Raw genomic sequence first — 23653 nt, forward strand, 5'->3', positions numbered from 1 at the left:
GGTGCATATGTTTCTATTATACTTTTCCTCTAATTGTTCCACTCCTGGTTTTGGCTTACAAATACTGACGTAAAATCCTGACCAAATCCTGATGCAATCCTGAACGTGGACACATACCCTTACTCTTGAAGCTCATCAAGAGAATGCCAAGAGTGTGCAAAGCAGTCATCAAAGCAAAAGGTGGCTACTTTGAAGAACCTAGAATATAAGACATATTTCAGTTGTTTCACACTTTTTTAAGTATATAATTCCACCTGTGTTAATTCATAGTTGTAATGCCTTCAGTGTGAATGTACAATTTTCATAGTCATGAAAATACAGAAAAATCTTTAAATGAGAAGGTGTGTCCAAACTTTTGGTCTGTACTGTACACCCTCCCCAGTGTTTCCTGTGTGGTGTATATACAGTCTCACTATCTCCCATTTGATATAAAGATGTGTGAAAAGGTGTTTGCCCCTTCCTGATTTCCTATTCTTGTGCATGTTTGTCACACTTAAATATTTTAGATGCCCAAATTTAAATATTAGACAAAGCTAACACAAGTAAACACAAAATGCAGTTTTTAAATGAAGGACTTTATTAAGAGAAAAATAAAACCTACAGGGCCCTGTGCGAAAAAGTGATTGCTCACTCGACCCCTTAAAGCATAAATTAACTGTGGTTTATGACATCTTTGGGAAGCTGAACTCAAATTCCCTAGCCACACGCAGACCTGATTACTGCCACACCTGGAACAAATAAGAAGCAAAGTACCGTATATACTCGAGTATAAGCCAAGATTTTCAGCCCTTTTTTTAGGTTGAAAGTGCCCCTCAAGGCTTATACTCGAGTCATTGTCCCAGGGGGGTCAGCGGGGGAGGGGGAGCGGTGGCTGTGACATACTCACCTGCTCCTGGCACGGTCCCTGCACGTCCCTCCGAGCGCTCACAGCTTCTTCCAGCGTTGAGCGGTCATATGGTACCGCTCATTACAGTAATGAATATGGACCCGACTCCACTCCCATAGGGGTGGAGCTGTATATTGATTACTGTAATGAGCGGTAACAGTGACCGCTCAACGCTGGAAGAAGCTGTCAGCGCCCGGAGAACCAGCTATGTGCAGGGACCGCCTCGGGAGCAGGTGAGTATAATGGGGAGGGGGAGCACTTCACGATATTCACCTGTCCTCGCTCCAGCCGCCACTCTGTCTTCCGCATCCTGTGCAGTGACGCTCAGATCAGAGGGCGCGATGACGTGGTTAGTCCTCGCCCCCTGCCTGATTGTTAGTGCAGAGGATGCGAAAGACAGCGGTGCCGGAACGAGGACAGGTGAATATTGCAAGTGACGGGGCCCTGAGCGATCCCATCGGATCCTGAATGCTGACCTCCCAGCTGCATCCTGGATTGCTTGGACCAATGGAGACAGCGCGAGGCAGTCTGCTGACCGGAATCAAGGGGGATTTTTAAGCAGGTGTCAGATTGAGAACCCTGCTTTGGCGTCATTTCATCATGGAGAGTGATGCTGATCGGCAGCCTCAGCTGCTGGATGAAGTGCGACAGAATCCCAAGGAAAAGGAGCATGTCAGGATTGACCAGTCCAGTAGTAAGAGCTCATCCAGGCAGGGATCGCGAGCATCAACTGGGAAAGAACCCCCTCGCATTCCGGTACCTTTTGTCGGCGGGCACTGGTAAGTGATCTACGTGAAAGTTCACTCAGTGACGCAGGCCCTTTATACTTTGTCATTTTAGGGGAAGAAAAGTATGGGCAAGACGAAACATAAGGAATGCACCCTCTGTGGAGTCCCCTTACCAGATTCTTGTCCCAAAAAATTATGCACCCCCTGTAAACAGCAGACGGTGAGGTCTACAGGAGTGGTGGGGGCGGAGTGACATTAGGTCAGATAGAAGTTATCACCTTTATTGTCCTCCCCCAGGTAGTGGAAGAATCTGTGAGTGCGGCTAATTTAAAGGAAATGATCCTTGTGGAAGTAAGGGAATCCTTGAGGTCCCTATCCTAGGCGGAGGTTCGAAGTATAAGGCCCCCTTGAACTCTGATTCTTCGGAGGAAGAAAGAGAAGAGGGTTCCAATGCCTCTATACCCTCTTCATCAGAAGAAGACTCTAGCCGATTCTGTCTGCCTCTGGACCGGGTAGACAAACTAGTAAAATCGGTCAGAGGTACAATGGGCATAGAAGAGCCTAAAGCGCAAACTTCCAGACAAGAGATGATGTTCAGTGGATTAGATCAAAGAAAACGTAGGTCTTTTCCGTTGAACGAAAAGATTCAGGAATTCTCCGAGAGTGGAAGAAACCTGAAAAGAAAGGCTCTTTACCACCAGCATTGAAGCGCAGGTACCCCTTTGATGATCCAGCTGTTGATACCTGGGACAAGGCCCCTAAATTAGATGCTGAGGTGGCGAAAGCATAAAAGAAAGCCTCATTACCATTTGAGGACATGGGGACCCTTAAGGATCCTCTTGATAGGAAGGCAGACACCTTCCTTAAAGGTACTTGGGAGATGGTGGCCGGATCTTTGAAATCGGCAGTAGCCGCAACTTGTACGGCTAGATCCTTAATGGTCTGGCTAGATCAGTTGGAGTCCCAGCTTAAAGAGGGCGCTTCCAGAGATATAATTCTGAATGCTCTACCAGTGATTCAAGAGGCCGCTGCCTTCCTGTCGGACACTTCAGTTGATTCAGTTAAAATGGTGGCCAGAGCAGCAGGACTCTCCAACGCGGCTCGTAGAGCCTTATGGTTGAAGTGCTGGTCAGGAGACATTCAATCAAGATCGAAACCTTGCGCTATCCCATGCAAAGGGGAATATCTCTTCGGTCCAACTTTGGATGAGTTGCTAGGAAAAGCAGGGGATGACAAGAAAAAATTCCCTAATTTATCATCAGCATCCTACCGTTGTCCTTTCAACAGAAGGAGATTTGGTCGGGGAAGGAAGCGCGTATCTTCACCCTCTAGGGACAATTCTAGATGGGAAGATAGACGCAGATGAGGTACGGGCTATATGTTCCACCGTTCCTCAAAAGAACGTAAGAAACCGGACCAATGACTAGTCCCTGTGGGGGAGAGATTGGCAGCTTTCTCTTCAGCATGGTCAGACATCACGAATAGTGATTGGGTGCGAGGCATAATATCGGATGGACTGAGACTTGAGTTTAGTCACCAGCCTCGAGATAGGTTTAAATTAACCCCCTTGCGTTCTTCCCCCCCCCCCTTGAACAGTCAGCTTTGGAAGCGGAGGTCATAAACTTATGCCTTAAAAAGGTTCTGATTGAAGTTCCAGAACAGTACATACTTACATTCCGGTGTCTGTCCCCCGGCGTTCTGCTTCTCTGCACTGTGAGCGCCGGCCGGAAAGCGAGCACAGCGGTGACGTCACCGCTGTGCTTTCCGGCTGGCAGACAGTGCAGAGAAGCAGAACGCCGGGGGACAGACACCGGAATGTAAGTATGTACTGTTTTTTTTTTTTTTTTTTTTTTTTTACTTTTACGCTGGTAACCACGGTAAACATCGGGTTACTAAGCGCGGCCCTGCGCTTAGTAACCCGATGTTTACCCTGGTTACCCGGGGACTTCGGCATCGTTGGTCGCTGGAGAGCTGCCTGTGTGACAGCTCCCCAGCGACCACACAACCACTTACCAACGATCACGGCCAGGTCGTATCGCTGGTCGTGATCTTTGGTAAATCGTTTAGTGTGACAGTACCCTTAGAGTATCAAAATACACACTAGCAAAGTGGATTAGGGAGGCTATCTCTCTGGCTTATACTGCAGGTGGGGGTCCGGCTCCGCAGAATCTGAGGGCGCATTCCACCCGGGCCATGGCTACATCCTGGGCGGAAAGATCTGGAGTGTTAATCGACCAGATATGTAAGGCAGCCACGTGGTCGTCGCCTTCCACCTTTTTTAAGCACTATCGGTTGGATTTGGGGTTCTCCTCTGATCTCACCTTCGGGTTAAGGGTGCTACAAGCTATAGTCCATCTCTAAGGTAGTTTACATCTCTGTAAATCTCTTGTAGTGCTGTCATTGGAGTCCGAATAAAACATTAAGCTACTTATTGGTAGCGGCATTTTTCAGAGGCCCATGACAGCACCCTTAGTTCCCTCCCTTTTTTTCACGTGGGGGTTGCACTTCTTAAAATGTAGATATGTTTATAATGAGATATACAGATCTCACGTTTGGTATCTAGTTATAATGCAATAGGATATTTTTGTATATATACTGTATATAATGTATATTTGTGTGCCACTAACCGCGGTAGTCCTCTCAGGCTCTGAAATACAACTGATGCATAGGAGTGGTGCCGCCCTTCTTGTATCTGTAGGTTTCCTGTTCCTGAAGGGCGGATCCCCTCTCTCGTAGTGCTGTCATGGGCCTCCGAAAAATGCCGCTACTGGTAAGTAGCTTAATGCTGCTGCATTTTCCACCCTAGGCTTATACTCAAGTCATTAAGTTTTCCCATTTTTTTTTTTTTTTTTTTTTTTTTTGTGGCAAAATTAGGGGGTCGGCTTACACTCGGGTCGGCTTATACTCGAGTATATACAGTAATTGAGATCTATCAGTCTGAAAAAGGTTATAAAGTCATTTTCTAAAGCTTTGGGATACCAGTGAATCACAGAGAGAGCCATTATCCACAAACGTCGAAAACATGGAACAGTGGTGAACTTTCCCAGGAGTGGCTGGCCGAACAAAATTGCCTCGAGCTCAGCGACGACTCATCCAAGAGATCACAAAAGACCCCACAACAACATCCAAAGAACAGCAGGCCTCACTTGCCTCAGTTAATGTCAGTGTTCATGACCTCACCATAAGAAAGAGACTGGGCAAAAATGGCCTGCATGGCAGAATTCCAAAACGAAAACCAATGCTGAGCATAAAGGCTTGTCAGTTTTGCCAGGAAACGTCAAGACTTTTGGGGGAATACTCTGTGGACTGAGGAGAAGAAAGTTGAATTTTTTGGAAGGTGTATGTCCCATTACATTTGGCGTAGAAGTAACAGCATTTCAGAAGAGGAACATCATGCCAACAGTAAAATGTGGTGGTAGTGTGTTGATCTGTGGCTGTTTTGCTGCTTCAGGATCTGGATGACTTGCTGTGGTAAATGGAACTATGAATTCTGCTGTCTACTAAAAAAATCCTGAGGGAGAATGTCCGGCATCTACTCATGACCTCAGGCTGAAGCGCACTTGGGTTATGTAGCAAGTCAACCTCTGAACGGCTAAGAAAAACAAAATTTAGACTTTGGAGTGACCTAGTCAAAGTCCTGACCTTAATCCAATTGAATTGCGGTGGCATGACCTTTAAAAAGGCGGGTCATGTTCAAACACTCCAGTATGGCTGAATTACAACAATTCTACACACACACACACACACACACACACACACACACACACACACACACACACACACACACACACACACACACACACACACACACACACACACACACACACACACACACACACACACTTCAGCTAATCTATTTATCTATAGAGGTGGATATCAATAAAATTATGCACAAACCCATTTTTTTTTTTTTCACATCCGTTATCATCAGTGTTTGTGTATTTATTGTGCGGGCCAAGACAACACTTCTGATTTGGTTTAGAAACGGCAAAAGGTTGGACACCCTTATGCATGGGGATCAGTAAATGCAATGCACTTCAAAAATTAATGTTATGCATATTTTTTTTTTTTCTATTAAATCCATAAAAAAAGTTAACACAAATATAACTCTTATTATTACGTGCTGGGCTGCACTTGGCGCTCATGCTGCCCTAGACACTTTATGTGGTCAACCCCCCATTGATAAGTCACACTAAGGGTACCGTCACACATTGAAATTTTCATCGCTGCGACGGCACGATCCGTGACGTCGCAGCGATCGTATGATCATCGCTCCAGCGTCGTAGACTGCGGTCACACGTTGCAATCACGGCGCTGGAGCGATGCCGAAGTCCCCGGGTAACCAGGGTAAACATCGGGTAACTAAGCGCAGGGCCGCGCTTAATAACCCGATGTTTACCCTGGTTACAAGCGTAAACGTAAAAAAACAAACAGTACATACTCACCCGTCGGTGTCCTTCAGGTCCCTTGCCGTCTGCTTCCTGCTCTGAGTGCAGCCGTACAGTGAGAGCAGAGCGCAGCACCGCTGTGATCTGCTCTCTCACTTTCCGGCCGGCACTCAGAGCAGGAAGCAGATGGCAAGGGACCTGAAGGACACCGACGGGTGAGTATGTACGGTTTGTTTTTTTACGTTTACGCTTGTAACCAGGGTAAACATCGGGTTATTAAGCGCGGCCCTGCGCTTAGTTACCCGATGTTTACCCTGGTTACAAGCGAAGACATCGCTGGATCGCTGTCACACACAACGATCCAGCGATGTCAGCGGGTGATCAAGCGACGAAAGAAAGTTCCAAACGATCTGCTACGACGTACGATTCTCAGCAGGATCCCTGATCGCTGCTGCGTGTCAGACACTGCGATATCGTAACGATATCGCTAGAACGTCACGAATCGTAACGTCGTAGCGATGGAAATTTCAATGTGTGACGGTACCCTAAGGGTATGTGCACACATCGATTTCTGCTAGATCTTCTCATAACCCACCTGAAAAGTGCTAAACAAACTGTAAACAATGTTCCCTGCATTGTAAAAACGACATGCTGTTCATGTATTCTGTCTTTTGAGCTTCTTTTAATCTCTACAAATTTTCAAAGAGGCCAAGTGGTTAAAAGAATTGACCCGACCATTTTTCCTGCAGCTTTTGCTTGGAGGTTACTCACTAGTATTTAATACATTTTATATAAGAAACAGTGTATAGGGGCTTTAGTCGAATACTTCTTCGGCTGACATATATGGCCTCATTTTGGCTAGTTTCACACTAGCGTTCAGCAGGGCTGCAGACTTCCTCCGTGGAGCCCCGCCCAGTGCTGCGCCTCTTCATTCAGCTACGGCTGCATGTGGCGTGCTTACCCTATCTTTAACATTGGGTACACAGGCCATACCTATGTATGCAGATGCAGCCGCATGCGTCGTTTTGACGGTGCGACGACCTGCGCCGAATGCAACGAGTTGCAATTTCGTGCTATTGTCACACCGTCAAAACGACGCATGTGGCGGCATCCGCATGGCCTGCGTACCCAATGTTAAAGATAGGGTATGCATGCAGCCGTAGGCGGAGCTGAATGAAGAGGCGCGGCAGTGGGCGGGGTGTCACGAAGGAAGTCCGCAGCCCTGTTGAACGCTAGTGTGAAACTAGCCTAAGATAGCTGTATTTTTAGTCCAGCACAACAGACCCTATAATGATCTAGTGTCCAGTCTAATAAATTAAAGATTGCCTTATTTACTTTAATACATCACCAGAACCGCTGTTGTTACACAACTACATCACTGGAACCACCATTGGTACTTGACTACATCACCAGAACCGCCGATGGTGCACAACGACATCACCAGAACCAAACTGATGACGATGCACCATTACATAATCAGAACCAAAACGTTGTCAGTACACGGCTATATCACCATCTTCAGTCTTTTGAGCTTCTTATAACCTCTTCAAGTTTTCAAAGAGGCGAAGCAGTTAAAAGAAGTGACCCGATCATTTTTCTGTCGGCTTTTCCTTGGAGGTTACTCATTAGTATTTAATGCAATTTAAATAAGAAACAGTGTATGGGGGGTTTAGTCTAATACTTGTTTGGCTGACATACATGGTCTCATTCAGATAGCTGTATTTTTAGTCAAGCACACCGATCCTAATAATGATCTAGTGTCAAGTCTAACAAATTAAAGATTGCCTCATCTACTTTAATACATCACCAGAATCACCGTCATCACACAACTACATCAGCAGAACCACCGTCATCACACAACTACATCACCAGAACCACCGTCATCACACAACTACATCACCAGAACCACCATTGGTACGTGACTACATCGCCAAAACCGCCATTGTTACAAAACTAAATCCCCAAAACCGTCATAGTTACACGACTATATCACTAGAACCGCCGATGGTAGACAACTACATCACCCAAACCGCCATTGGTACACAACTACATCAGCAGAACCTGCATTGGTACACAACTACATCAGCAGAACCACTGTCGGTACACAATTACATACCAGGACCAGTGTTGATACACAACCACATCAGTAGAACCTGTATCGCTACAACTACGTTTGTAGAAGAAATGTCAGTACAAGACTATATCGCCATGTTTAGTTCAGCAATCAATTACAGTATCAGGTCAGGCCAGTATATGATTTTATCACATGAAACTGCCAGCATGTTCTTAACAATAGTAAGGAGATGATGGGAGTTGTTAATACCAGCCATCATTAGACTCCTGACCATATAGGAACAACAATACTGATTAGTCGCAGGCAGTAACATTATTAAACATTTAATGAGTCACTTAAAGGGAATCTCACCATATGTGACCTATGTAAACTATTAATATGGGCATACAGGTTATAGTCTGCTGAAAATAGTCCTCCCGTGTGTCTCATATCAGATGTACTGTTGCTGAGAAATCCTATTTTATCACTTTATATAAGTGACCTTTTGCAGGCTCCGGGGCAGATGGTACTTATTTCATGCACTTTATTGCATGAAATAAGTATTTGATACAATAGAAAAACATAACTTAATATTTGGTACAGAAATCTTTGTTAGCAATTACAGAGGTCAGAATTTCCTTTTTGATCTTCCATACCATACAGATCTTCTTCAGATCTTTCAGGTTTTGGGGCTGTCACTAGGGAACATTGAGTTTTCTAGTGAGTTTAGGTCTGGAGACTAGTTAGGCCACTCCAGGACCTTGATATGCTTCTTACGGAGCCACTACTTAGTTGCCCTGGCTGTGTTTTTCTGGTCATTGTCATGCTGGAAGACCCAGCCACAACCAAACTTCAATATTCTTACTGAGGGAAGGAGGTTGTTGGCCAAACTCTCGAGCTACATGACCCCATCCATCCTCCCTTAAATACAGTGCAGTCGTCCTGTCCCCTTTTGCAGAAAAGCACATCCAAAGTATGAGGTTTCCCCCACCATGTTTCACAGATGGGACGGTGTTCTTGGGGTTCAATTCATCCTTCTTCTTCCTCATTATGGGTCCCGACGTCATGATGAAGTTTCAGGGTATGTGTCCACTTTCAGGATGGCCGGCGGTTTGGACGGATCGGCAAACCCGCTCCACCCTAAGCCCCGCTCCCTTCTGTGACACGATGATGCCGGATGTGTTCATTGCACACATCCGGCATAATCGCACCCCACACACAGGGCCCTGTGACATACCCTGCGGCGGCGCAGCGTCGCCGCAAGGTACACGGACATGCTGCAATCTAAAAAGATGCGCAGCATGTCCGTTATCGCAGGGCCGCCGGGTGCGTGTTACCACGCATAGTGGAGACAGGATTTAATAAAATCCCCTCCACTATGCTGTAACATCTGGACGCTGCGTGTTTGACGCTGCGGCTCTGCGCAGCGTCAAACACGCAGAGTTTCCTGCACGTGGACACATACACTCACAGCCACAGCTTATCTCTGCAAACTTCTCTCTTCTTTGGCTTTCTGCAGCACTTCTCGACACTTTGCCCTTAAAAATAAGTGCCATTATAATGTTCATGAGAAAATGGTCTGTCCTTATGGACTATGGCCATCACATCACCCCCTTAAAAACTAAAACACCATACTGTCTTCCCTTATCAATTGTAACCATCACTCCTTCCTCAAATATAAACTACTAGATGATGTCCCGATTCTAACGCATCGGGTATTCTAGAATATGTATGTATGTATGTATGTTTGTATATAGCAGCCACATGTTATATAGCACAGGCCACGTAGTATATAGGAGCCATGTAGTATTTAGCAGACAAATACTACGTGGCCTGTGCTATATACTATGTGACTGCTATATACATCTATATACATTCATACTTACATACATACAGTAGAATACCCGATGCGTTAATACAGGCCACGCAATATATAACAGTGGCCACGTAATCTATAGCACTGGCCACATAGTATATAGCAGGCCACAAGGTGTATAACACAGCCCACATAGTATATAGCAGTGTGGGCACATATCCGTGTTAAAAAAAGATCATTAAAACAAAAAATAGTTATATACTCACCCCCTGGGATCCAGCGAAGCTGTCCCTATGCGCGCGGCTGCCGCCATCTTCCGTTCCCAGGATGCATTGCGAAATTACCCAGATGGCTAAGTCTTCTGGGTAATTTCGCAAAGCATCTCTGGTAACGGAAGATGGCGGCCGGCACGAGCGCATCATCAGATTACGGAGGGTGAGTATAGCAGGTTTTTTGTTTTTTTATTATTTTTAACACTAGATGGCAGCCCGATTCTAAAGAATCGGGAGTCTAGAATCCATATATACTTTATTTATTCAAATGTAAGAATAATACAATTAATAAATAATAGTAAGAAAGAACAAAAAATGGCTGCACTCACCAGCTCTTGACAATTCTTGTTATTTAAGGTACAGATACACAGGATCCATGAACATGCTTATGAGGGGAGTGATGAAAGACATCAGACAACAACTTTGCGTGTTGTGGCAAATGCCACAACAACTGTTCTTTGCTTAAGAACAATAATGTAAATAATAAATATGTCTCAATAACTATGTATATTGGTATGTTCTATGACATTTTAAAATATTTCATTATTATGTGGAAAAGCTCTTAGTACCCATACTGGCGCATACTTGTGTGCCCATCAGGTATTTTCACAGTAAAATTTTCACAGGTGGGGCCCCTCGGCCTCCGATTTGGTGGGCGGAGACCCTCGGCCTCCGATTTGGTGGGCGGGGACCCTCGGCCTCCAATTTGGTGGGCGGGGACCCTCGGCCTCCGATTTGGTGGGTGGGGACCCTCGGCCTCCGATTTGGTGGGCGGGGACCCTCGGCCTCCGATTTGGTGGGCGGGGACCCTCGGCCTCCGATGTGGTGGGCGGGGACCCTCGGCCTCCGATGTGGTGGGCGGGGACCCTCGGCCTCCGATGTGGTGGGCGGGGACCCTCGGCCTCCGATGTGGTGGGCGGGGCCCCTCGGCCTCCGCTTTGGTGGGCGGGGCCGGGCCCCTCGGCCTCCGCTTTGGTGGGCGGGGCCGCTCGGCCTTCGATTTGGTTGGGCGGGGCTCCTCGGCCTCCGATTTGGTTGGCGGGGCCCCTCGGCCTCCGATTTGGTTGGCGGGGCCCCTCGGCCTCCGATTTGGTGTGTGCTCTGCCTGGGGCCACTGTGCTCTGCCTGGGGCCCCATATGCTGCCTGGGGCCCCATATGCTGCCTGGGGCCCCATATGCTGCCTGGGGCCCCATATGCTGCCTGGGGCCCCTGTGCTCTGCCTGGGGCCCCTGTGCTCTGCCTGGGGCCCCTGTGCTCTGCCTGGGACCACTGTGCTCTGCCTGGGGCCCCATATGCTGCCTGGGGCCCCTGTGCTCTGCCTGGGGCCCCATATGCTGCCTGGGGCCCCTGTGCTCTGCCTGGGTGTAGGACACTGGTGACGTCACTTATCTCCGGACATTAGCTCCGGGCATTAGCTCCGGGCATTAGCTCCGGACATTAGCTCCGGACATTAGCTCCGGACATTAGCTCCGGACAAAGCCACGGAAGTTGGCACAAATTGCAGGAAGTAGTATTCTAGGCAATTATATATTAGATTAGATCTTTTTACTATTGACGCTGCATAGGCAGCATCAATAGTAAAAGGTTGGGGACACACAGGGTTAATAGCAGCGGTAACGTTACCCACGGCATAACGCAGTATTTTACCGCTGGCATTAACCCTGTGTGAGCGGTGAGGGGAGTATGGAGCGGGCGCCGGGCACTGACTGCAGGGGAGTATGGAGCGGGCGCCGGGCACTGACTGCAGGGGAGTAGGGAGTGGGCGCCGGGCACTGACTGCAGGGGAGTATGGAGCGGGCGCCGGGCACTGACTGCAGGGGAGTAGGGAGCGGGCGCCGGGCACTGACTGCAGGGGAGTATGGAGCGGGCGCCGGGCACTGACTGCGGGGGAGTAGGGGAGGGACTAATCGGACTGTGCCCATCGCTGATTGGTCGCAGCAGCCATGACAGGCAGCTGGCGAGACCAATCAGCGACGCGGGATTTCCATGACGTACGGCAAGTTGCAGACAGAAAGACGGAAGTACCCCTTAGACATAAGAATATATATATATATATATATATCTCCCCCATGCTGCTCCTCTCCATACTGAGCCCTTCATGCTGCTCCTCTCCTTAATGAGCCCATCACGCTGCCCCTCTCCTTACTAGACCCTCATGCTGCCTCTTTCCATACTGAACCACCATGCTGCCCATTCTCTATAATGAGCCCTCAATGCTGAGCACCCCCTTTTCTATAGACTGAGCCCCCATGCTGCCACATTTTGCATACTAAGGCTGGTTTCACACTTGCGTTTTGATCTGCAGCGTTTTAAAAAAAAAAAAACGCATTTGGTGCAAAAACGCATGTAAACGCGTTTAAACGCTGCGTTTTTTAGACGCATGCGTTTCTGCATGCAGAAAAAAACGCGGCGTTTTGCCGCGTTTACATCCGTTTTTTCCTGCGTTTGCGTTTTTTAAACGCATGCTGAGAAGTGTGTGACAGCTGCCAATCATCAAAATCAACTAGAAAACCCACTAAAAACAGAAATAGCTAGGGTTAGGGTTAGGATCCCTAGTAACCCTAGGGAGCCTAATCCTAACCCTAGGGATCCTAACCCTAACCTTAGGGATCCTAACCCTAGGGATCCTAACCGTAACCCTAACCCTAGGGACCCTAACCCTAAGGGTTAGGATCCTATCCCTAAGGGTTAGGGTTAGGATCCCTAGGGTTAGGGTTAGGATCCCTAGGGTTAAGGTTATGGTTAGGATCCCTAGTAACCCTAGGGTTAGGGTTAGGGTTTTCTTGTTTTTTCTTGTGGTTAGGGTTAGGGTTTTCTTGTTTTTTTTTTTTTGTGTTTTCTTGTGTTTTTCTATAAAAACGCATGCGTTTTTAACGCAAGCAAACACATGTGCTTAAAAACGCATGCGTTTACATAGACAGCAATGCATTTTTTGCCGAGAATAAAAGCATGCGTTTTTTTGCGGCAAAAAAACGCCGCTAGAAATTACTACAGGTTACATTTCTGCAACTAAACGCACGCGTCAAAAAACGCATGCGTTGCAGAAAACGCGTCAAAACGTATAGAAAAAAACGCATGCGTTTTTTAGCGCTAAAACGCTGCAGATCAAAACGCAAGTGTGAAACCAGCCTAAGACCCCCAAGCTGCACACTCTCCATAGTGAGACCCCCACGCTGCCTCACTCTCTCCATACGGAGACCCCCACGCTGCCTCACTCTCTCCATACGGAGACCCCCACGCTGCCTCACTCTCTCCATACGGAGACCCCCACGCTGCCTCACTCTCTCCATACGGAGACCCCCACGCTGCCTCACTCTCTCCATACGGAGACCCCCACGCTGCCTCACTCTCTCCATACGGAGACCCCCACGCTGCCTCACTCTCTCCATACGGAGACCCCCACGCTGCCTCACTCTCTCCATACGGAGACCCCCACGCTGCCTCACTCTCTCCATACGGAGACCCCCACGCTGCCTCACTCTCTCCATACGGAGACCCCCACGCTGCCTCACTCTCTCCATACGGAGACCCCCACGCTGCCTCACTCTCTCCATACGGAGACCCCCACGCTGCCTCACTCTCTCCATACGGAGACCCCCACGCTGCCTCACTCTCTCCATACGGAGACCCCCACGCTGCCTCACTCTCTCCATACGGAGACCCCCACGCTGCCTCACTCTCTCCATACGGAGACCCCCACGCTGCCTCACTCTCTCCATACGGAGACCCCCACGCTGCCTCACTCTCTCCATACGGAGACCCCCACGCTGCCTCACTCTCTCCATACGGAGACCCCCACGCTGCCTCACTCTCTCCATACGGAGACCCCCACGCTGCCTCACTCTCTCCATACGGAGACCCCCCACGCTGCCTCACTCTCTCCATACGGAGACCCCCCACGCTGCCTCACTCTCTCCATACGGAGACCCCCCACGCTGCCTCACTCTCTCCATACGGAGACCCCCCACGCTGCCTCACTCTCTCCATACGGAGACCCCCCACGCTGCCTCACTCTCTCCATACGGAGACCCCCCACGCTGCCTCACTCTCTCCATACGGAGACCCCCCACGCTGCCTCACTCTCTCCATACGGAGACCCCCCACGCTGCCTCACTCTCTCCATACGGAGACCCCCCACGCTGCCTCACTCTCTCCATACGGAGACCCCCCACGCTGCCTCACTCTCTCCATACGGAGACCCCCCACGCTGCCTCACTCTCTCCATACGGAGACCCCCCACGCTGCCTCACTCTCTCCATACGGAGACCCCCCACGCTGCCTCACTCTCTCCATACGGAGACCCCCCACGCTGCCTCACTCTCTCCATACGGAGACCCCCCACGCTGCCTCACTCTCTCCATACGGAGACCCCCCACGCTGCCTCACTCTCTCCATACGGAGACCCCCCACGCTGCCTCACTCTCTCCATACGGAGACCCCCCACGCTGCCTCACTCTCTCCATACGGAGACCCCCCACGCTGCCTCACTCTCTCCATACGGAGACCCCCCACGCTGCCTCACTCTCTCCATACGGAGACCCCCCACGCTGCCTCACTCTCTCCATACGGAGACCCCCCACGCTGCCTCACTCTCTCCATACGGAGACCCCCCACGCTGCCTCACTCTCTCCATACGGAGACCCCCCACGCTGCCTCACTCTCTCCATACGGAGACCCCCCACGCTGCCTCACTCTCTCCATACGGAGACCCCCCACGCTGCCTCACTCTCTCCATACGGAGACCCCCCACGCTGCCTCACTCTCTCCATACGGAGACCCCCCACGCTGCCTCACTCTCTCCATACGGAGACCCCCCACGCTGCCTCACTCTCTCCATACGGAGACCCCCCACGCTGCCTCACTCTCTCCATACGGAGACCCCCCACGCTGCCTCACTCTCTCCATACGGAGACCCCCCACGCTGCCTCACTCTCTCCATACGGAGACCCCCCACGCTGCCTCACTCTCTCCATACGGAGACCCCCCACGCTGCCTCACTCTCTCCATACGGAGACCCCCCACGCTGCCTCACTCTCTCCATACGGAGACCCCCCACGCTGCCTCACTCTCTCCATACGGAGACCCCCCACGCTGCCTCACTCTCTCCATACGGAGACCCCCCACGCTGCCTCACTCTCTCCATACGGAGACCCCCCACGCTGCCTCACTCTCTCCATACGGAGACCCCCCACGCTGCCTCACTCTCTCCATACGGAGACCCCCCACGCTGCCTCACTCTCTCCATACGGAGACCCCCCACGCTGCCTCACTCTCTCCATACGGAGACCCCCCACGCTGCCTCACTCTCTCCATACGGAGACCCCCCACGCTGCCTCACTCTCTCCATACGGAGACCCCCCACGCTGCCTCACTCTCTCCATACGGAGACCCCCCACGCTGCCTCACTCTCTCCATACGGAGACCCCCCACGCTGCCTCACTCTCTCCATACGGAGACCCCCCACGCTGCCTCACTCTCTCCATACGGAGACCCCCCACGCTGCCTCACTCTCTATACTAAGAACCCCCCCCTATGCTGCTGTCCCTCCATACTGAGCTGGCCATGCCTCCCCTTCTCTCCATACGGAGACCCCCATGCTGCCTCACTCTCTCTATACTAAGAACCCCCCCCCCTATGCTGCTGTCCCTCCATACTGAGCTGGCCACGCCTCCCCTTCTCTCCATACGGAGACCCCCATGCTGCCCTCTTTGGCTGGGGGGTTTAAAATATATCGGGAGTGATGTTTTATTGTAGCCTGTTCATATGATGCTTCCTTGGCCATTATGACAAGCCTGTCATACACAAAAAATAGTGGAAACCGATATTTAGACAGTGATACTACATCTGCTAATTCAAGTAGTAACAACTTCACATTTAGTGAAAAATTATTAAAAGGAGAATGAATCTAAAAGATCAAATATGTAAGATACACTGGGACAGAAAGTAATGGTGAGACCCCGATTCCCCGCTCAGCGGAGCCACTAGCCCATGTTATAACTCCCTGCAGTTCTACCAGAAGAATTCAATGTGACATTTTAATTAACTAATCTGAATTTTATACGTTGCTTTGAGGCATTTATAGTTTCACTTATTGCAATGTGGAAACTAATTGAATAACATTTATGGACAAAATATTCTTTAATTGTAATGTTCCATTTTTGTTCTTTTATTTTAGTGGCCTTGAAGGCAAAAGCTTTCCAATTGACATTTCAGTGAGCCAGTCATCCTTACAAATCCAGTCTCCTGATAACAGCGAAGAGTTCCTTTTACCGCAGGAGGTCAAGTTGGTTCCCTCCACATGCAGATATGTACAGCATGTCTCTGGTGAAGGACTACATATGCGACTAAAGGCCCAGGCGGTGGAAGCGAAAGGTATTAATATGTGTAAACTTGTGTGGTGAAGTTATGGGATGATGATTGTTTGTAGGATTGTACAGTCTTTCAAACATTTTTGCAAACGCTCTTGACGCGTTGGTTACCTCTGTGGTTTGTGACTATCTGCACTGTTCACATGCTTGTCCGGACCAAACAGGGTGTACGGAGACAGTAGGGCGCCCAGACGTCTTTGGAAGAGTAGCTAATGTTTGATAAAAGGTTTCTAAACTAATAGATGTTCTGGATGACTCAACAACCCCTTTAACGGAAATCTGACTCAAGAGTTTTGATAATCCAACTGAAAGCAGCATGATGTAGGGGCAGAGACCATGATTCCAGCGATGTGTCACTTACTGAGCTGCTTGCTGGGATTTTGCTAAAGTCACTGTTTTATCTGCTGCTTATCTATCAGCTCTCTGACTACAGAGCTTTGTATAACCTCGCCCACAGCTCTGATTGGCAGCTTTTGCTCATGTACAGTGTGCATAAGCAGAAAGCTGCCAGTCAGTGGTGGGGGTGGGATTATACAAAGCTCCTAAATCTCCTTCTGATAAAACAATAATTGTATAAAAAATACAGCAAGCAGCCAAGTAAGTGACACATCACTGGATTCAAGATCTATATTATATTGCTCTCAGATTACAGTGTCATGTAAAAGTTTGGGCTCGCTTGGTCAAAGTTTACTGGTTTTATAAACAGTTAAGCATGTGAAGATGAAATGATCTCTAAAAAGGTCCACAGTTAAAGATGACACATTTCCTTTGTACTTTTATTTAAAAAAATCTATATATTTTCATCTTTTACATTTTAAAAATTACAAAAAGGAAAATGGGCCTATTTCAGACCTTAATTTGCTTGTTAGTGTTATGGCTTGTTCACTATCATCTTTAGGAAAGGCCAGGTGATGCAAATTTCCCAGCTTTATAAAAACCCAGCCACCTCTAACCTTGTGTCAAAAAACAGCAGCCATAGGTTCTTCTATGCAGCTGCCTAGCACACTGAAAATTAAAATGGTGGAGACCCACAAAGCAGGAGAAGGCTATAAGAAGATAGCAAAGTGTTTTCAAGTTGCCCTTTCCTCAGTTCGAAATGTAATTCAGAAATGGCAATTAACAGAACAGTGAAGGTCAAGATAAGGTCTGAAAGACCAAGCATAATTTCAATGAGAGCAGATCGCTGGATTGCTAGAGAGGCAAATCAGAACCCCATCTTGACTGCAAAAGACCTTCAGAAAGATTTAGCAGACTCTGGAGTTGTGGTACATTTGTGTTTCACACGCAAAAGGTGCTTACCTAGGAGGGGCATAGCTAAGCGGATACCAGGTTCTCGCTGGAGCTCCTGATGGTGGAGTCAGATTTGGCTGCAGGTAACTGCTACATACCACTTGTCCCTGGTACTGCAGGTGCTGTTCCCAGAGGTCAGGTACGTAGACACAGATAGGCCTGGGGCTCCATTCAAACTTCTAAGTTCTGGATCCTCTGATAGACTCAAGCTCCTTACAGACTACGAGGTTCAGGATCCTCAGCAGATCATACACTGAGCCTGCCGTCACACTAGCAGTATTTGTAAGCCAAAACCAGGAGTGGAACAATTAGAGGAAAAGGATTATAGAAACATATGCGCCACTTCTGCATTTATCACCTACTCCTGGTTTTGGCTTACAAATACTGATGTAAAATACTGACCAAATACTGATAGTGTGACGGCAGCCTGACACAGAGTCTCAGACAGGACTGATTCGGAGACTGGTTGTAGAAGTCAGGATATACGGGGTACTCAGGCACACGTTCAGACATACTTGTCTCAGATACTGATTCAGGGAGTGGGGGATGAGGTTCAGGCCCTGGCCGCATAAGAATCAGGGACCTCGGGTTCATGACTGGCCACACCAAGACCAGGGACTTCAACTTCGGGACTGGCTGCACCAGAACCATGGACTTCGGGTTCAGGACTGGCTGCAAAAAGAGCAGGGACTTCGGGTTCAGGAGTTGCCGCACCAGGACCAGGGAACCTCATAACTCATTAGCAGACTACACACTACCTCATTATTCACGATGTTGCTTGGCACCTCCCTATAGGGGAGGGTGCCTTATATACAAGATGTCTCCCAGCTATTGGCTGAGAGCCATCCTGCAGGTGTACTCTGTTACTAAATGCCTCCCAGCAGCACGCACTACATAAGGAAGACGGACCACGCCGCATGGCCGGGGTGGTGAGCTTGCTGGCGTCCCTGCATACAGGAGGAAGGGGAACGATGCAGGGGTGTCGGCAATAGCGTTACATATTGTTCTACTAGTCAGAGACACCTGGAAAAATATGACCTTCTTGGAAGAGTCATCAGAAGAAAACCTCTCCTGCGTGCTCACCATAAAATTCAGAAGTATGCAAAAGAACATCAAAACAAGCCTGATGCATTTTGGAAACCACTCCTGTGGACCGATGAGGTTAAAATAGAACTCTTTGACCACAATGATCAAAGGTTTGTGTGGAGAAGAAGGGCACAGAATTCCAGGAAAAGAACATCTTCACAACCATAAGGCCTGGGGTTGGATCATTTATGCTTTGGGGTTGTGTTACAGCAAATGGCATGGGGGACATTTTATGGGTATAGGGAAGAAAGGACCACCAACACCCCTAATGAAGGACCAGTTCTGAAACGCGTGGCGGGTGTGCGCCGCACTTTGCCAGCGAACCCTACAGGTAATTCCCCCATTTTGCTTCTTGTAAATACTCTTAAGTGTATGCATATGTTTAAATGACAGTGATTCTTGTGGTATATATGCGTGTGTGTGTGTATGTTATTCACACTATCTAGTGTCTCTTGCTGATATTTGTTATATTCTATCTGATTTTGCGTACTTTTTGGCAATTTCATAGCCAGTACTCTGCCACCCATATGATCGGGCATCTTCACAGCACGGTTTATACATTCCAGCAGCTGTGTCCACAATGATGCTTTCTTAACACTTCTCATTGGCTTACCCCAATTGTGCTGGGTCCTCTGAGCATATCCTAATATGCTTGACACTGACGGCATTCTTTTGTCACCGTTCCTTGCACTAAACGTGATTGTTTTCTACCTGTGTGGTCCTTGACCTTTTACCATCTTCTATTATGTTTTGCATATTGTATGTGTCAGTGCTGGCACTCTTCAGTAGTCTACCATGTCTGTTTAATAAAGGTGTTTTACCTTCATTAACATATGTTCCAGGATCTCTTTTTGATCATAGGCTCGGTGTTTTCTTTTTGGTTTTCCTGTTGTAATATGCAGATCGCTTGCAAAATAGAATGGACGATCATCTGTCGAAATGAAAGTTATTCATGTTCAAACTTGTTCGTTTCTCCCAGGTTTATCTAATGTGAATAGTGGCCATTAGTTCATGACGAACTTCAATTGTGAGACAAATTGTCCATCTGGCAGCCTCCACCTTTGCCCACTTTTACTGCCAACTGGTTCCTCCCAGTACAGCCATCCATCCTCCTTGTAGAGATGCTATTGTGACTATACACCCAGGGCCGGCCTTTGCCCTGTGCGGCCACACAGGGCGCCAAGGCTCGTTAGCATACAAGGGGCGCATTTATTGAGCTCAGCAGATTAATGTCACATTACATCAAAATCAGGGGTGGGATTCAGCCGGTACGACCCGGTACGGGGCAGCCGTTTTCTAAAATTTCCATCTGCCAGCGTTCCGGTTACCACGCCCCCGGTCATCGGGCCCCCCCTGGCAGTGGCGTAGGAAGGGGGCGGCACAATGCGGGGGGGCGGGTCGCCGGCGGCGCAGAATTTACCTGGCTGTTCGCTTCTCGGCTTCAGAAAAATGGCCGCCGCGATCTCCATCTGCGCATGCGCGGCATCCCGCGGCCATTTTCCTGAAGCCCCGGGCAGCAGAGCACTCCACCTGCGCACGCGCGGCCTCAGGAAGATGGCCGCCCCCACCGATAAGCAGATAGAGCAGGATCGCGGTCAGGTAAGAAGAACTTGTTTTTTTTTTTTAATTATTATTGAGAGCGGCGATCGGGAGGGGGGGGGGGCAGGGCAGAAAGCTGGACACAGGGAGGCAGAACGCTGGACACTGGGGCAGAAAGCTGGACACTGGGGCAGAAAGCTGGACACTGGGGCAGAAAGCTGGACACTGGGGCAGAAAGCTGGACACTGGGGCAGAAAGCTGGACACTGGGGCAGAAAGCTGGACACTGGGGCAGAAAGCTGGACACTGGGGCAGAAAGCTGGACACTGGGGCAGAAAGCTGGACACTGGGGCAGAAAGCTGGACACTGGGGCAGAAAGCTGGACACTGGGGCAGAAAGCTGGACACTGGGGCAGAAAGCTGGACACTGGGGCAGAAAGCTGGACACTGGGGCAGAAAGCTGGACACTGGGGCAGAAAGCTGGACACTGGGGCAGAAAGCTGGACACTGGGGCAGAAAGCTGGACACTGGGGCAGAAAGCTGGACACTGGGGCAGAAAGCTGGACACTGGGGCAGAAAGCTGGACACTGGGGCAGAAAGCTGGACACTGGGGCAGAAAGCTGGACACTGGGGCAGAAAGCTGGACACTGGGGCAGAAAGCTGGACACTGGGGCAGAAAGCTGGACACTGGGGCAGAAAGCTGGACACTGGGGCAGAAAGCTGGACACTGGGGCAGAAAGCTGGACACTGGGGCAGAAAGCTGGACACTGGGGCAGAAAGCTGGACACTGGGGCAGAAAGCTGGACACTGGGGCAGAAAGCTGGACACTGGGGCAGAAAGCTGGACACTGGGGCAGAAAGCTGGACACTGGGGCAGAAAGCTGGACACTGGGGCAGAAAGCTGGACACTGGGGCAGAAAGCTGGACACTGGGGCAGAAAGCTGGACACTGGGGCAGAAAGCTGGACACTGGGGCAGAAAGCTGGACACTGGGGCAGAAAGCTGGACACTGGGGCAGAAAGCTGGACACTGGGGCAGAAAGCTGGACACTGGGGCAGAAAGCTGGACACTGGGGCAGAAAGCTGGACACTGGGGCAGAAAGCTGGACACTGGGGCAGAAAGCTGGACACTGGGGCAGAAAGCTGGACACTGGGGCAGAAAGCTGGACACTGGGGCAGAAAGCTGGACACTGGGGCAGAAAGCTGGACACTGGGGCAGAAAGCTGGACACTGGGGCAGAAAGCTGGACACTGGGGCAGAAAGCTGGACACTGGGGCAGAAAGCTGGACACTGGGCAGGATGACAGACATGGCGTCATGACTGGAGGCAGGATTGGAGACAGATGGGGCAGGATGGATACGATGGAGACAGATGGGGCAGGATGGATACGATGGAGACAGATGGGGCAGGATGGGAAGATCATATGGGGCAGGATAGATACTCATTAGGGCAGGATGGGAGAATATATGGCTGACGCCAGGAATGAGACACACGGGGGCCAGGATGGCGAATATTATTACCATAGGGGCTAATTAAGGGATATTATTACTGCAGTGATGTATTTATTTTATTTTTTGAGTATACTGTTTTAAATGGAGGGGCGGTCCTATTACTGTGTAGAGTGACACTATGTCGCCTTCTTCATGTGGTGTAATGTAGAAGTTGGGAAAATTAAGTAATGTGTTCTGCAAGTGGAACTCGAGATAACTGTTATTTCCTGCAGAGACGAGTTCTGGCTGGATGAAGTGATGGCGGTCTGTGCGGGATGAAAGATGAAGGACTTCACCTAGAGATGTCACTGGTGAGTCAGTGTGTTACCTATACACTGACATTATACACTGTATACTATATACTGAGGTCCTGTGTATGTCACCGGTGATCACTGTATTACCTATACACAGACGCTGCATACTAAGTACAGATCTCCTGTGTATAATGGCACTTATGGTGAGTATTGTGGTTTTTTTTATTATTGATCAGTATTGTAGTATTCAGTCACTATGTGGTGGTAATATGTGGTCTGGTCATGATGTTGTGGTATTCGTTCCTTGTATTTGATATTGTTCGATCACTGTGGTGGTAATATGTCATCTGGTCATGGTGTGGCGGTGTTTGGCCTTGCAGGCCGCCGCTCTGCACTCTGATTGGCTGTCAGCCCATATGGCTTTGGACCAAGCGTCATTTTTTCCTTTTGGTCCGCTTTAAAGCACTTTATAATTCCCGTTATTGCAATATTAGTGTTTCTTCAAGTGTTTTGCAGGGAAACACAAGTTTTCTAAGTAAACGTGTTGTTGTGAATATTAAAGAGTTATTGTTTTCTTTCAAAGTTTGGAGGGGGGGGGGGCGCCGTCCTGCAGTCTCGCACAGGGCGCCTTTTGGGCTAAGTCCGGCCCTGTATACACCCATGAGTCTTACGGAAATAAGGCTCTTATAACTTTGTCTGGATCTTTTATTTTTTAGTGTACAAAAGAAATACCTTCTAAAGCAATTTAAAGTAATGGAACCTAATAGATATGATGTCAGTCCTGCCACTCTTTATTCGGCAGAATTGAGCTAACCACAAGTGTAATCTTAGCCATAGAGGTAATGGATTTTATTCTTAATTTCGGATTACCATTTCTAAAAAAATAAACTGGGGGAAGTGGAAATTTGAGACCTTTCCCTCACACAAAGCTATTGTCTACAGTTGATGTTAGCGTGACTATGTAGTTGTGTGGCCACAACTAGTGATATCACTTATTAGTGTCTGACTTATAGTGTCGAAAGAGGACATCACACACAGATGAAAAAGGCTGCACATGTAAGTGATCTGCAAGAAATTTGTAATACTTTGTTATTATCCAGACCCAAACAATAGGGCTCAAAGGCAAGGTATTAGAAACATGGGGTGCATTTACCTTACATGCTTATTGTGACCATCTGTTCCTAGGAACACTGAATCTATTACTTCACCACCGACCATCCAACACTGCCCCATAGGAAAACATGCACTTACACAAGGAGTATAACTTTTACATGCAACACAAAATCTTGCCTCCAAATGAATCCTGATACTGTGAGGGCATAATGCACAAAACCCTGAAATCCCCAAGGTAATAGAATGTAGTTTCTAAGAAGTGGGCAAGAGTGGGGGTTCTTACCATTTTGTTAATAGATTAGTCGTAAAATGAAGAGGCAACTTTGTTTTCCAGTCTGCTTCATAAAGCCAATAAAGTCAACAATAGATGTTTC

General features: G+C 48.7%; 1 protein-coding gene across 1 annotated transcript in view; it reads left to right on the forward strand.

Moving 5' to 3' along the window:
* Positions 1-23653, forward strand: part of UBE3D (ubiquitin protein ligase E3D) — a 324905-nt gene that overhangs the window by 5956 nt on the left and 295296 nt on the right. The window contains exon 2 of the mRNA XM_077289817.1: positions 16320-16516. Within this exon, the coding sequence (XP_077145932.1) occupies positions 16320-16516 (197 nt within the window). The remainder of the gene's footprint in view (positions 1-16319; positions 16517-23653) is intronic.

Source organism: Ranitomeya variabilis, chromosome 2, assembly GCF_051348905.1.
Source record: "Ranitomeya variabilis isolate aRanVar5 chromosome 2, aRanVar5.hap1, whole genome shotgun sequence".
Lineage (NCBI taxonomy): Eukaryota > Metazoa > Chordata > Amphibia > Anura > Dendrobatidae > Ranitomeya > Ranitomeya variabilis.